This window comes from Chelonia mydas, chromosome 1 (genome assembly GCF_015237465.2).
Source record: "Chelonia mydas isolate rCheMyd1 chromosome 1, rCheMyd1.pri.v2, whole genome shotgun sequence".
In the NCBI taxonomy this organism is placed as follows: domain Eukaryota; kingdom Metazoa; phylum Chordata; order Testudines; family Cheloniidae; genus Chelonia; species Chelonia mydas.
Window position 1 is genome coordinate 40141242 of NC_057849.1, and position 16358 is coordinate 40157599.

Sequence of the window (16358 nt, forward strand, 5' to 3'; positions counted from 1 at the left end):
AGCACATGTGCTTTCGTTACAAGGTCGCATTTTGCCTCCCCCCACCGCGTGGCTACCCCCTCAACACTCTCCCCTCCCCGTGGCTAACAGCGGGGAACATTTCTGTTCAGCCACAGGCAAACAGCCCAGCAGGAACGGGCACCTCTGAGTGTCCCCTGAAGAAAAGCACCCTATTTCAATCAGGTGACCATGAATGATATCTCACTCTCCTGAGGATAACACAGAGAGATAAAGAACGGATGTTGTTTGAACGCCAGCAAACATACACTGCAATGCTTTGTTGTACAATGATTCCCGAGTACGTGTTACTGGCCTGGAGTGGTAAAGTGTCCTACCATGGAGGACGCAATAAGGTTGCCCTCCCCAGAAACCTTTTGCAAAGGCTTTGGGAGTACATCCAGGAGAGCCGAGAATGCCAGGGCAAATTAATCATTAAACATGCTTGCTTTTAAACCATGTATAGTATTTTAAAAGGTACACTCACCGGAGGTCCCTTCTCCGCCTGCCGGGTCCAGGAGGCAGCCTTGAGTGGGTTCGGGGGGTACTGGCTCCAGGTCCAGGGTGAGAAACAGTTCCTGGCTGTCGGGAAAACCGGTTTCTCCGCTTGCTTGCTGTGAGCTATCTAGAACCTCATCATCATCATCATCTTCTTCGTCCCCAAAACCTGCTTCCGTGTTGCCTCCATCTCCATTGAAGGAGTCAAACAACATAGCTGGGGTAGTGGTGGCTGAACCCCCTAAAATGGCATGCAGCTCATCATAGAAGCGGCATGTTTGGGGCTCTGACCGGGAGCAGCCGTTCGCCTCTCTGGTTTTCTGGTAGGCTTGCCTCAGCTCCTTAAGTTTCACGTGGCACTGCTTCGGATCCCTGTTATGGCCTCTGTCCTTCATGCCCTGGGAGATTTTGACAAAGGTTTTGGCATTTCGAAAACTGGAACGGAGTTCTGATAGCACGGATTTCTCTCCCCATACAGCGATCAGATCCCGTACCTCCCGTTCAGTCCATGTTGGAGCTCTTTTGCGATTCTGGGACTCCATCATGGTCACCTCTGCCGATGAGCTCTGCATGGTCACCTCTGCTGATGAGCTCTGCATGGTCACCTGCAGCTTGCCACGCTGGCCAAACAGGAAATGAGATTCAAAAGTTCGCGTTCTTTTCCTGTCTACCTGGCCAGTGCATCTGAGTTGAGAGTGCTGTCCAGAGCGGTCACAATGGAGCACTCTGGGATAGCTTCCGGAGGCCAATACCGTCGAATTGCGTCCACAGTACCCCAAATTCGACCCGGCAAGGCCGATTTAAGCGCTAATCCACTCGTCAGGGGTGGAGTAAGGAAATCGATTTTAAGAGCCCTTTAAGTCGAAATAAAGGGCTTCATCATGTGGACAGGTGCAGGTTTACATCGATTTAAAGCTGCTAAATTCAACCTAAAGTCCTAGTGTAGACCAGGGCTAAGGTGCCACAAGTACTCCTTTTCTTTTTGCGAATACAGACTAACACGGCTGCTACTCTGAAACCTGTCATTATGCAAGGCACTGAATACTCACAGACACTTGTCAACTGGAAACACAAACCCAGCTGAAACAACAAGGAGTCGTTGTGGCACCTTAGAGACTAACAAATTTATTTGGGCATAAGCTTTCGTGGGATAACACCCACCTCATCAGATGCATGGAGTGGAAAATACAGTAAGAAGGAATACTGTATTTTCCACTCCATACATCTGATGAAGTGGGTTATATCCCACGAAAGCTTATGCCCAAATAAATTTGTTAGTCTCTAAGGTGCCACAACGACTCCTCATTGTTTTTACTGGTGCAGACTAACACAGTTACCCCTCTGAAACCAAACCCAGTTGAGAAACACAGGCACAAGTGATCTTAATTGCATGACTGAAAGGAAAAGTTAACAAAGATGTAACAGATAAAGAAGCACACAGTTTCTGTGCCTTGCCATTTCATTACCTGTCTGCTGTACCAAGCAGAGAGAAAATATCTATGTGATTTATATGCTGAGTTATAAACCCTGAAGAGGATGGAAAAACCGCAAGAAATCAGCAGATGAAAAATGAAAATATCTAGAATGGACCTTGCTCTCCAGAGTGGAGATGCAACTTCGCAAGAGTACACAACACTAGACACTTTAAGTGGTGTTTATGTTGATTGGTATGCAACTGGACTGGCAAATTGAAGGATCTACATTGAGGATCCATAATTCCATATTGGTACCAAAATTGCTTATTCAGAGAGTAGAGATGTAAGACAAGTTTCCATTCCGTGACTAACTGAAGATATAGACTTAGGATAAAATTTATAACTATGCCATTACATTCTGTGATTATTTCACTACTGTGTGATTATATTTCATATATATTCTTGGTTTGCAGTGATTTGATTTTTATTTCTTGATATGGTCACATTTTGTGTTAACAATTCTTTAAAATTTTGTAACCACCTTTATTTTCTGTCATTTACCATTTTTTGTTCATTTTACTGTGGTTAATAAAATTAACAAAATTCTAAAGGTATTTTAAATCTGTATTTTGGCTAAGCAAGCTCATGCTTCAGGGCTTCAGCCTCCACCTGCAGGTGTCAGGAAGGGATTCCCCCAGAGTATTCTGGGAGGTTTATTTTGTAAAATCTTCTAAAGCATCGAGGATGGTCCTGGCTGCAGATTGGACACTAGGTGGGGTGGGGTGGGCCAGGGGATTCTCTCTTTCTCAGGTGCATAGCTGGCTGGTTCTTGTTCACATTGTCAAGGTCTAACTGATAACCACATGTGGGGTCAGGAAGAAATTTTCCCTCAGGTCAGATTGGCAGTGACTTCAACGGTTTTCACCCTTCTGTGAAGCATGTGGGTGTGGATCATCTGACAGGATTATCTGGGTATATCTCACTTAACCATTTCCCTTCCACTGCAGGGGCTTCAGGCACTGGGGCACCTCAGTCCCTCCTATTCTCTGCCTGTGGCATGTAATAGTCTAGTCTCCTGTGGGCTGTAATACTGTGGCCTAATTTCGGTTGTTGGGTTTAGTGTGCAGGTGATGGGTGGTGTTGGTGGCCTGTGACATACAGGAGGTCAGACTAGATGATCTGGTGGCCCCTTCTGACCTTAATATCTATGACTATGACTAACACAATATCTTTAAAACATGTGAGAAACATCAAGTGGTATTGTTAATTGATCAACTGCAGTGGCTTAGGGCATTGCATATAACACTTATTGTACTCACAGCACCTAGACACATTTATCAAATTGGTATCAATGTGAATGAACCTAGAACCCCTGCACACACCCGAAGAGAGTGATCTTGTATTTGCACCTCAGCCTCTGGTGAACTTTTCTGACTTGTTCTTCCGCTGCTGGCCCTAAAACCGGGCTAAATTACATGTAGGAGAATGTTTCCAAGGGATTGGGACAAAAATTAGTAACTCAGCCTAAATTACTGAGAGTTAAAAAACAGAAACTTAATCTAGACTCAGACAAAGAGTTTCTCAATATCCACCCCTTCTGTGACAGATATGGCAATCTCCTGCAATATCCTTGAAAGCCCATATTGTGTTACATTTATGTATTATGTCAGCCGGGATTGAATGTAACCTCCCTGGGGGAAGATGAGACATATCATTGGGGTTCATTGTTTTAAATGGATGATTTATGTATGATTGTGTTCTGCTCCAGTGGGGAGCGCAGCTACCACAGCTCATCCAGGAAATAAACAGTGGGTACCAATTAAGGCAAATCAGCCAGGTGTAGCGTCCTCGAGAGGTACCACCTCCTGGCGAGCAAAGGCATATACCAGTTCAAACCACATTCTCCAGAGACCAACAGACATAAAAAGGACTTTTAGATAAACAGCCTGAGTTTAAACTGACTCAGGGCCTTCTTTCTGATCTAGCAAATGGCCAAGCAGGATTGGGGTGGGGGTAATCCTTGTGGAAGGATTGGAAGGAATTGACTTGCATAAGATTGATGGGTGACCTCTGGTAATCTGTTAACATGTACATAGGAACTTTTATCAGTTTTTATTATTGGTGTTTATATGTTTTCTCTGTAATGCTATTACCTCAAGAATAAATGTACTTGCTTAGAAACTGTGTGATAATTTATAACTGCAGAAAATACACTGGTTATAGCCTTCTTAAAGAAAGCAGGCACTGGCTTGTTTAGGCAGCCTGGCTTGTTGAGGATCACATATAAATCCAGGGGAGCTATGCAGCCTAAAAACCCCAGTCAGGAGGGAGAGAGACGCAGGTCTCTGTCAAAGAAAGGTGATGACTGGGAGCCAGAAATCTTCAAGTGTTGCCCTCAAGGGACATGGAAGGGGGAATACAGGTGCAGTTACCCTGAAACTGTGAAAGCTTTCATATGATTTCAAGACTTGAGACCTACCTTATTATGAAAAGAGAAAAGACATTTACAGTCAATTTTACACTGGTCTGAACTGTTAAGACAATATTAGCAAAGCTTTATGCAAAAAATCCTTGCCTTGAAAAGTATTATATTTAAGTCTTAAGGGATAAAAATTGCATACCTTCTGCATTGAGATGCATCGTTTCAAGCGGCCCTATAAATGCATACCGCATTCCCAATCCATCAGACATCACAAGGTCTAGATCAGCAGGAGATACTACTCCTTCCTAAGTGGCAAAAGAGGGACAGAAAAATCTCAAAGTGCACAGAATTTTATAGAATTTCACTTAGTTTCTTTATTTAGAATATAATCTGTTATAGCAAAATAGAAAATACTACCAAATAGAAAAACAGATCCCCAGACACATCTCTCTTATAACAGGACTTATTGTTGTTTAGCATTTATACGTATTAGCTAATTTAAGAGGTGGGTTTTTTGCATATGATTGTCATGTTTTAGCACCAAATTATATTCTTTGCAAATCTAAACAAATGAGTCTCTTCTGTGATCCCAGGGGTTGCTTAGGACAGTATTTATTTTTAAGGGGGAAATAACCAGAAAGAAATATGAAATTGCTTGGAAGTTCTGTTTAAGTGTATTCATATTTTATTTATTCTCTTCCCCAACACCCCACCCCAAAAATAAGGGAAGACCCCAAAACCACAAGAAGTAAAGGAATAGAAAAGGAAAGGAAGGAAGGGAAGGAGGCAGGAATGGGAAAAAAAAGCAACATCTCAGTTTCCATCCACTAGGGATTCATCAAAATTTTCTAAGAAGTCAGACCAAATCTTTTCAAATTTGTCTAAAGTTCCTCTTCTCCAGAACGTTGCCCACTCTTTAGCTGTCAGGACAACCAAGTCGCTGAGCCATGCTTCTATCGCAGGAGGCAGTCTGCTCTTCCACCTAAGCAACATGAGTTATTTGGTTACAAGCAGTGCTCTAGAGAACCAAGCTTTCCATGAGTTGGAGAGTTTCCAAGATGATGGGATATATCCCAGAACACAATTCTGGGAATTAGTTTTTAAGGGGCTATCCATTATCTCTTCATCCTCCTGCCTACTTCTAGTCAAAAAGATTGTATCCTGGGACAGTCCCAGGATACGATGAGCCAGTGTGGCTCTGAGAGACCCACATCTCCAGCAGCAGTTTGTTCTGACAATGCCCAGGCACTGTAAGCTATCCAAGGGCCAATGTGAACAAAATATAATCTTCTGATGGATCAACCTTCATCACAGAGCAATAGTAGAGTTATTAATGTATTGCAAGACAGCTCCACATTGGCTAGGGTTCAAGATATACACAAATCTTCGTTCCAGGCCTGGAACAGACAATCTAAATTAGGGAAGTTCTTTTGGACCAGGAAGTTGTAACAGGCTATAGCTGGTTGGCTGACCCTATGGAGCTCTCTCCACAACAACAATTCTGGAGTTTCTCGTGCTCCCAGGGCATCAGGACCAAATATATCCTTCAAGAGATGCTTAAGATGCAGGCAATGCCATGCAGCTGGACCAGGTAGGTTGTAATGTTGTTGGAGTGACTGGAATGGTAGCCAATACCGTAGGGGACATTTTACAAACAAAACATTAACACACTGAACCCAGTATTCCTGTGAGTGGGAGGGGATGGACCAGCTCCTGTTCCAGCAGCAGCCAGGGAAAGGTCTGTTCTATTCCGTCTGGAGCCACCAGGCTGCCTGGCTAAAGATATAGACTGTATGATAATGATCCAGATGAGATTGGGAGTTACAATCTACACAAAGCAAGTTTTGGCCCCCCACCCCCAGAGAAATATTGTAAAAATTTTGTTGCGTTTTCCTAAAATAAAACTGAGGAACAGTAACTGGGAGATCTCTCAGGACATACAGTAGTCGGGGAAGCACATTCACTAACTTGTCAGACCACTTTCTATTATTTATTTACTACATCTGCATATTACAAATTTTAATTAATTTTAGTCATTATGTGCTTTTCTCAGAAGGTAGGGAGCAAAGGACATAGTATTGCTGAGCATAAGATCATTGACAGAACCAAATCAAGAGATTATTTTATCAAAATCCATATACTGCAGCAGAACTTTTGAATGCAGGAATCTCAGCTAGTGTTCATGCCCCTCTTTTATTCTCTCGCATTTGTCCCCCCAGTTCCTGGCTCTTACTGCAAAATAATCATTTTGAGAGAGAGGGCAGGTTTCTCATTGTCCCTGAAACCATTCCAAGGAATTAGCTGGGAAAACGATGATTAAAGCTAGACAATGCAGGTGTCACTCATTTAACTGGAAACTGGCTACATCATGTATGGAACTTTGCTCAGCCTCAAACTGCCTGGGTTCTCGAGTTCACTGCCAACCTCAAGTCTCAGATCTGGCAGGACACTGAGTCTGTGAAATGGAGAACCTTCTTGTTGAAAGCTCAGCACAGCAGTCACACCCCTGGGGTACACTTACAAAGAAGCCATCACACCTCATAACCAGTTGGGACAGGCACATCATTTCTTTTCTACAGGTTACAGCGCCTCAAATCTTTTCCTGAAAATAATGTTTCCTTTATATGGATGTTTCTTGCCCTCTCTCAGATTAGAAAGCTAAGACTGAACTAAGACCATGTTCTACCCCATTCCATCAAGCCCTCCCACTTCGCCCCAGTGGACACCTAACAATTTATTCTCCTGGCTGCTGGGAAGGTAGAAGAGTTGTCAGGCTTCTTCTACCTCTTCCTCTCCCTTCTTGCTGTTTGAGGGGAAAGGGATGCTATTCTCCTCCCCTCCTGGTGGCCTACCTCTTTTCCGTGGCTGACAAGGTTTGGTTGATGGAAGGAATTCCTTTTTACTACTCCCTCCTATAAAGCCTGAGCCTGTGAGCGCCCTCAAATCCCACTGCTTTCAGTGGGAGTTAAGGGCACTCAGTGTCTGTCAGGATGAGGCCCAACATGAGGGTTCCACCTGTCCTTTCGCTGAATGCTATGATTCAATCGCGAACTGAGGTCCAGAAACAAGAACTTCATTGCAAACCCCATAAAGATATAACAGCAGGATGCTTTACCTCTCACATCATCTACAAGACTGGGTAAGTACACAACCATGAAAAGCAAAGAACTGACAAGCTAATGACACCAGAAGCCTTACTTGATGAGCACATCCTCACCGAGTACAAAGAAATGGAGATTTCAGCACCACAGCCTTAAAAGGAGCTCTTTAAAGGTCTTAATGTTAAATCTCAATTGGTTAGCAGGTGTTGATCCTGTTAGAGGATGTAGCATTCAGCTGATTCATTGTTGCATGTGGCTTGTTATTATTAACATCACCCTGTATATCAAGGAAAAGGTCATACAATTATTTGTTTTACAGTAATGCCTAGATGCCCCAGCTAACAACAGGTCCCTTCTCTGCTAGGCCCTGAAAAGCTTGCAGTCTAATTAGACAGGACAGACAATGGTGGAAGAAGTGTGATCTCCATTTTATAGACAGGGAACTGAGGTACAATGAAGTGACTTGTCCAAGGTCACACAGGAAGTCTGCGGCAGACCTGCGAACTGAACACAGGTCTCCAGAGTCAGGCAGGATTCTCACAATAGCTCTGAATCACTGTAAGATCATTTTCAAATAAGAAATAAATTAGTCTCTCTGCTACTATAGACCCACCAGTTTCACAATGCTGAGATATGAAGAGCAACACACTCAAAACCATTAAACTACAATTCTGCTCTCAGTCCATATCTTCCACAAACTTTATGGCTCGCTGAATCTGAAGACACTGTCTCGTCCAGTCAAAATGTTAATAAGAGAAGTAGATGGCCTTCCAGCTAGATGCATGACAGATTCCTTTAGCTGAGGTTTCACATTACCCTAGTGAAGTGGGCTCAGCTGTTCAAAGAAAAATGTTTTCTTCTCTGCTGCCAGGCAGAGCACTATAAAAACAAAAGCCTTTGTTTCCTTAGCTTTATGACTTCTTCACAAATTAAAGAAAATCAAATAACGAACCCACTAAACTAACTCCCTCGGGAATGTTCCAGCTCCCATTTAAAGTGAAGGAGAATGTTAGCTGGTGGAATGATTCAGCAAAGGGGAAAGGAAAAAAGCTGCAGTCAGCAAGGTGTTTTCCTCAAGGGTTGGGGCTTATGGGAAGAAAGTAAAGAAGAAAGACTCCCAACCCACTGTGCTTGGGTGTGGAACCCAACCTTCCTGAAGGCATTGTCCCCCTCTGCCTCCCAAGCAGTCAGTGATAAGCCTGTCGGCTGAGCACTTATGCAAATGGCAAGAGGAAGCTGAGCTATAGTGAAATTTACATTTGGGGACAATGTATACCTTCAGATCAGCGGCTCTGCTATGGGTACCCGCATGGCCCCACAGTATGCCAACATTTTTATGGCTGATTTAGAATAACGCTTCCTCAGCTCTCGCCCCCTAACGCCCCTACTCTACTTGCGCTATATTGATGACATCTTCATCATCTGGACCTATGGAAAAGAAACCCTTGAGGAATTCCACCATGATTTCAACAATTTCCATCCCAGCATCAACCTCAGCCTGGTCCAGTCCACACAAGAGATCCACTTCCTGGACACTACAGTGATAATAAACAATGGTCACATAAATACCACCCTATACCGGAAACCTACTGACCGCTATTCCTACCTACATGCCTCCAGCTTTCACCCTGACCACACCACACGATCCATCGTCTACAGCCAAGGTCTGCAATACAACCGCATTTGCTCCAACCCCTCAGACAGAGACAAACACCTACAAGATCTCTATCAAGCATTCTTACAACTACAATACCCACCTGCAGAAGTGAAGAAACAGATTGATAGAGCCAGAAGAGTTCCCAGAAGTCACCTACTACAGGACAGGCCTAACAAAGAAAATAACAGAACGCCACTAGCCATCACCTTCAGCCCCCAACTAAAACCCCTCCAATGCATTATTAAGGATCTACAACCTATCCTGAATGATGACCCAACACTCTCACAAATCTTGGGAGACAGGCCAGTCCTTGCGTACAGACTGCCCCCCAACCTGAAGCAAATACTCACCAACAACTACATACCACACAACAGAACCACTAACCCAGGAACCTATCCTTGCAACAAAGCCCGTTGCCAACTGTGCCCACATATCTATTCAGGGGACACCATCACAGGGCCTAATAACATCAGCCACACTATCAGAGGCTCGTTCACCTGCACATCCACCAATGTGATATATGCCATCATGTGCCAGCAATGCCCCTCTGCCATGTACATTGGTCAAACTGGACAGTCTCTACGTAGAAGAATAAATGGACACAAATCAGATGTCAAGAATTATAACATTCATAAACCAGTCGGAGAACACTTCAATCTCTCTGGTCACGCAATCACAGACATGAAGATCGCTATCTTACAACAAAAAAACTTCAAATCCAGACTCCAGCGAGAAACTGCTGAATTGGAATTCATTTGCAAATTGGATACTATTAATTTAGGCTTAAATAGAGACTGGGAGTGGCTAAGTCATTATGCAAGGTAGCCTATTTCCCCTTGTTTTTTCCTACCCCCCCCCCCCCAGACGTTCTGGTTAAACTTGGATTTATGCTGGAAATGGCCCACCTTGATTGTCATGCACATTGTGGGGAGAATGGTCAGTTTGGATGAGCTATTGCCAGCAGGAGAATGAGTTTGTGGGGGGGGGGGGGGGAGAAAACCTGGATTTGTGCTGGAAATGGCCCACCTTGATTATCATGCACATTGTAGGGAGAGTGGTCACTTTGGATGAGCTATTACCAGCAGGAGAGTGAGTTTGTGTGTGTATGGGGGTGGGAGGGTGAGAAAACCTGGATTTGTGCTGGAAATGGCCCACCTTGATTATCATGCACATTGTAGGGAGAGTGGTCACTTTGGATAAGCTATTACCAGCAGGACAGTGAGTTTGTGTGTGTGTGTTTTTTTGGGAAAAAGGGGGGGGAGTGAGAAAACCTGTATTTGTGCTGGAAATGGCCCACCTTGATTATCATACACATTGTGAAGAGAGTGATCACTTTGGATGGGCTATTACCAACAGGAGAGTGAGTTTGTGTGCGGGGGGGCGGAGGGTGAGAAAATCTGGATTTGTGCTGGAAATGGCCTAACTTGATGATCACTTTAGATAAGCTATTACCAGCAGGAGAGTGGGGTGGGAGGAGGTATTGTTTCATGGTCTCTGTGTATATAATGTCTTCTGCCGTTTCCACAGTATGCATCCGATGAAGTGAGCTGTAGCTCACGAAAGCTCATGCTCAAATAAATTGGTTAGTCTCTAAGGTGCCACAAATACTCCTTTTCTTTTTGCGAATACGGACTAACAAGGCTGTTACTCTGAAAAGTGAAATATATGTTCATCTGGAGGTGGTGGTAACCCTGCAACATGCATAGTCATTGACTTTACTGGCAATAGGATCAGCGCCTTAGGTGGATCCTGCTTTCACCACAGTTGTTAATGACGTCTTCCTGGTTATGCTGCAGGGCCTTTGCTCCATCCTTGACCTTTAAGCTGCTTGTGATGCCACTAATCACATCCTCCTTGAAATTTTATTCTCCCTAGGCTGCTGCAATTCTGTCCCTTCCCAGTTCTTCCCTGATCTGTCTTGTTGTTCCTTCAGGGTCTCTGACTATTGCAGGGTTCTTCTTCCCTCTCTCACTGTCTGTGAGGGGAGGGGTCTCACAGGGCTCCACCTCTGGTCCCCAACTTCTCTCGTGAGCTTATTCACTGCATGGCTTTAACCAAAATCCATATGCCTGTGACTCAGAAGTCTATCTTTACCCCATCTCTTCACCCAATCACACATCTTGGCCCATCTCTCTGACAATGGCGTACCAGCAACGTAACTTTTGCATGGCCAGAACTGAATCTTACCTTTCCTCTCAAACCCTGCATGCCAGCCTCTTTCTTTGTTGACAGCATCACCATCCTCACTCAGGCCCGTACCTGAGATTTATCTTTGACTCAGTCCTCTCTCTGGCCCCCTTGTCCAAATCCACTGCTTCTTCCCCCACAACATGTTCAAGATCCAGCCATTTCTCTCTGAACATCACTAAGACCATCATCCAGGCCCTCCTCTCCCAGCTTGACTATTGCCGCCTCCTCCTCTGGCCTCGCTGACACCTATCTCATCTTCATCAAGTCCATTAAAAACACAGCTTCCTGTCCTGTCATTCTGACTATGTCACTCTTCTCTTTGATCCCTCCACCAACTCCCCCGTGTTCCATTTAATCACATTCAAACTTCTTGTCTTTATCTTTAAGGCCCAGCACAGCTCCGCGCCTCCTTCCTTTTCTGCTCATGTACCTCACTCCATTGCCCCTTCATCCACCCCACTTCCCAACAACATTAGCCTCAGTCATCCATTTGTCCAGTTTTTCCCACTGGCATCTTTGAACCTTCTTTCATGCCACCCTTCATGTATGGAACACCCTTGCCAAACTAGCCAGTGAAGCCACTACCTTGTCCTCCTTATTCTGTCTCAAACACTGTAATACAAATAAAACAACACATAACAATGATTATAGAAATAAAGATCCCTGTCAATATTCAGGGAATGTCAAAGCTATTCAACTGAGAATGGAGAGGTACAGAGGCTAGGGAGTGAAGCCAGAGTACCTGGTTGCTATGAAAGCTAACTGAATGGACACAAAAATGACTGTCTTTGCAAGAGGCTGGTAACAAAGGCCAAATGACAGGGCTTCCAGTTCTTCCCTTCTCTTCCTTTAGATTAGACAAGCCACAAGTAACCCACTTTTAAACAGAAAATAAATTGAAACTGTTTCCAGGTCTCATATAGAGGAAAATTACAGAATCCTAAAATGTACATTCAAGTTTCATCGGCGGGGAAAGGTTCTAACCAGGAGCTCAAGTTTGATGCTGGTTTCAAGAACCTTAGTGTGAGCGGATCATTACCTCCTGAAAAACTGCCTTGTTACTCCTCACGATTTCCGTGGCCATGTCATATGAACCACTCCAAACACCAGCTTGGTATTTGTAATAAGGTCTTGATGATCAATCAACAAAAGGAAGACAGTCCTCAATTTTAAAACAAGACCAAACTATCTCAAAGCAACTATTGTAATAAATGATCTTGGGTGGCAGGAAGAGTTCCCTACAGCTTTATGGTTATCTTTTGAGTAAGATAGAGCCCAACTGTCTGATTTTGCAATATAGTCCCATGCCACTGTACAAAGGTGGGGTACTGATAAGGAACTGTAAATGGATTCCGCTGTTATTTATACAGTGCTGTGGGTGTGTACAGTGCTTAGCAAATAAATTGATAGGTCCCTGCAACAAGGATCTTACAATCTAAGATATAACACAGAGAAGATGATAATGGAAGTAAAGTGGAAGGATGAGGATTACAACAGCAAAAAGTCTTTGAGATATGCTAATTGTTCCTCCCTTTTAAAAAACGTATAATAGCTATAGCTGATGTATATAAAAATCCCAACAATAAACATGAAGCTTGTTCCCACAAGCAAGCCTGAAAGAAAGGGATGCTTGTGTGTTAACTTCTCCTGGAAGGCACCCGTGGGTGACCTTGAAAACACAGACACAGGCAGAGACCTGGAGCTTGAAACATACTGACCAAGTATAGCAAAAGTAGGACCACTGTGAATCTGGAGTAAGGGGAGGCAAGTGATACTGAAGTGCTGTGGCCACAAATGCTTGAGCGGTTTGAGTGCTGCTGTGAGGTGTATGTCAAAATAGCATGACAAAATGATTTCTGACAGACTTTGAATGGTCTGCCTTTCTTCTGTCAGACACAGCATATTACTAAGCATCTCATTCCAGTGGTCTTGCCTCACAGTGGCTGATGGCAGTTATTGGATACTCCGTTTAGAGTAAATTGGTAATGCTACTGCTTTTGAAGGCCTAGTCTACAGTAGAAAAGGTTTGCTGGTAAACCTATAAGGATAAACTCTTCTAGTCTAGATGCAGCTTATACCAGCAAACGTTTGCTTTTGCCGGTAGAACTTTATATCAGCTCCCCAAATGAAATAAGCTGTAGTTTAATATATACATATCATACCCTTAACCAACATTATTGTACTGGAAGAAGTTTTAAGTTTAGACCAGGACCAAGGTTCCCTAGCTCAGTTCCCAGCAGAAGCAGTCCTCAGCAGACTGAGAAGGCAGCTGCTTGTTTAAAAGGAATTGGTTTAATATTGTTATATGGACCACTAATGTATTCTTCAAGTGGACTCAAGACACTTTCATGAAGACTGCTGGTCTGTCTAGGTACAAGTATGGCCCTTATCACCACAGCATCTGAGCACCTGATAATATCGCCAAGGAACTGTTACCGTACATTGATACTGTGGTACTCCATCAACAATGCATATTTTATTTATTTATTTCTTCAGTACCCGCCTCAACCAAAATCAAGTCAGTTAAAAAAAAAAAAGACTGATTTTGACAGGTGGCTAAGTAAAATTATTGCCCTCATCCACCATAAAAAGTATCCTTAACCTAACATGCTGGTTGTTAGTTCATTGACTGCTTTAAACAGGCAAGCGCTCCGCAGGCTGCCAACAGGCTTTCTAGAAAATTCTAAACATATAGCTCCTTTGCTGCGTCACACTGGAATTGGAAATAGGATTTATTCAGTGCTAATCATTTTTGTAGATGGATTATGTGCTGTTCCTTTTGGAGAACTACTTTGGCAAAGTCAATCTCTGGGCAATGGGGAAACTTGCATGGAAAAATCAGGACACTGCAACTGAACCCCAATTAACTGTACCCCAGCTAAGGTACTACCTAGAAACTGAGAAGGACAAAAACTGTGCCCATTTGGTCCCTCAACAAATGCTTTCAGGACTATTCACTAACCATTAAAAACTTTGCTGAAACCTTTGAGACCTTTGGAACTGGGGAATTTGGATGGTGGGCAGTGGTTGATGGAGTGGGTTGGAGGGGGGCGATGTATTTTCAGGATCTAGGCGCCCAAAAGAACAAGAATACCCATTTTTCTCCCTGAAACATAATTCCCTTTGTGGATGTTCTGCAGCATGCTCCTTAGAAGCAAATCTTACCTAACAATACTAATATAAGCATAGTTCCCTCCATAGTTCCAAATGGGCACAGCCCCAACGCAGAGCAGTATTTAGATGACTATGATAAAGTCATCGTTCATGCTGAGAAGCATGCTGAGTGGGAGCCAAAAAAGAGATTATTAAAAGCAAAATATAGTAAAACATGCATGCTCAAAGTTGCCATGTTACTCATGTTGTTGTGGTTAAATATGTAAATTGCTTGTATTAGCATTAAACTATCCTTCCATGCATAACACAACATTCTTGCTCAGTTGCTCACGAGGAATGCACCAAGCAGGGATAGGTGGTAGATAAGAAAAGGGTTTGTTTATTGGCTAAGGTTTCCGATGCACGAGGGCAACATGCTTTGCTAAAAAGTATATAACCTTTGCATAATCTGTATTCGGGGTTCCCCTCCTGGCTAGCAGGGGGGCACCACGCTCGAGCGTAATAAACTTAGTGTCTTTTGGGAACTCTGCAGTTGTAGACTTTGTTTACGTGCCTCAGCCTAGATTCGAACTGTGCGTGACCTATCAGGTATAATTCGCAGCATTTGTGTGCGTGTCCTACCAGGTGTAATTCGTAGCATTTGTGTGCGTGTCCTATCAGGTATAATTCGCAACATTTGTGTGCGTGTCCTATCAGGTGTAATTCGTAACATGAGCATGTTGCTGACTAATAATGATGGTGCGTTACTTTTAACTGTTGCATCATACCCGTAAAACTGAATTTCAGACACACATATTTTTTACTGCTGGGATAGTTTCATGTGAAATATTCTACTAAAACTTAAGTCAAACAGTTTCAAATTGTCTGGAATTTTAAAATAAATAATGGAATAAATGGAGTGTATATACTTCAGAACCATATGAACAGGAAAGGAGCTAGATCTCTTAATGAACCTTCAGGTGTGGCTCATTAAGACACAACCATAAAGAAGGTGTGGGGAGGGGGAGAGTGGTTTTTGGCAGCAAAGTTCTGAATTTTGTCTCACATTGAGTAGAAGGCCTACGATGGAATGCTCTAAAAAAAGCAAAGGATGAAGCTGGGTGGCTACTTTTCTGGGTGCAAAAGGAAGACTTACAGGATATGTCTTCACTGTACAGTAGCCTGTGTGATTGGCATCTGGGTCTCAGCACCTGGGTTAGCCTAGCCCACGTATGAGCATTCCCACTGCAAAGCTGTATCGGCACAACTGTGTCCTCACTGTTTCTGCACTCTCCCATGTGTCTCTAGGGGCACATCCCAGGAATCTGTTTGCTGAGACACTCCAGGATTCTTTCCCAGTCAATTGCAGGAAAACCTGTCAGTCCTTCAGGGGGTACTATGGGATGAACACTGGAGTACTATCAGCACTTGAGTGATTTTTGCCTGCATGGTCATTCTAAAGTTTGTGGTGGGAGAGGAGTGGAGGTGTTGTAGCCCAAGTTAAAGTGGAACTCTGGCTCTAATCCACTGCCCAAACTGTGTAAGCTAGTCCAGGCTTGAAGCACCACCAAACTCAGGTCAGAGATTTCTCTGTGAGTATGGTGGAGGGGGTGGGCTAAGTAATAACCAAGTAAGAAGCCAGATTAATTGTGCAGTGAAGACATACCCACAGGGTCAGATGTTCAACTAGTGTAAATCAGCATAGCTGCATTGACGTTAATAGAGCTCTGCTGATCTACACCACAGTTTGGCCCACAGTGTTTATCTGATCCTGCTGAGAAAGGAACCCGTGTTTTTATTTTTTCCTGCTACAGAGGGAAAATTTAGAGAGAGTCAGGTTTTCAGAAGTGTTTGTACCTGATTTGATACAAACTCTGATGTATATATGCAAACCCTGATTTATGCACAGCTGTGCGTACGCTTGTGGAAATCTAATCCCTACTGTTCTTCTGAGTTTACCGAGAAGAGAAAGGAATAGCCATGAG

General features: G+C 43.6%; 1 protein-coding gene across 5 annotated transcripts in view; it reads right to left on the minus strand.

Moving 5' to 3' along the window:
• The window catches only part of CRYL1 (crystallin lambda 1), an 84038-nt gene that overhangs the window by 13108 nt on the left and 54572 nt on the right, over positions 1–16358 (minus strand). For all 5 annotated transcript variants that reach the window (XM_037890855.2, XM_007059125.4, XM_037890861.2 and 2 more), the window contains one exon: positions 4532–4637. In XM_037890855.2, the coding sequence (XP_037746783.1) occupies positions 4532–4637 (106 nt within the window). The remainder of the gene's footprint in view (positions 1–4531; positions 4638–16358) is intronic.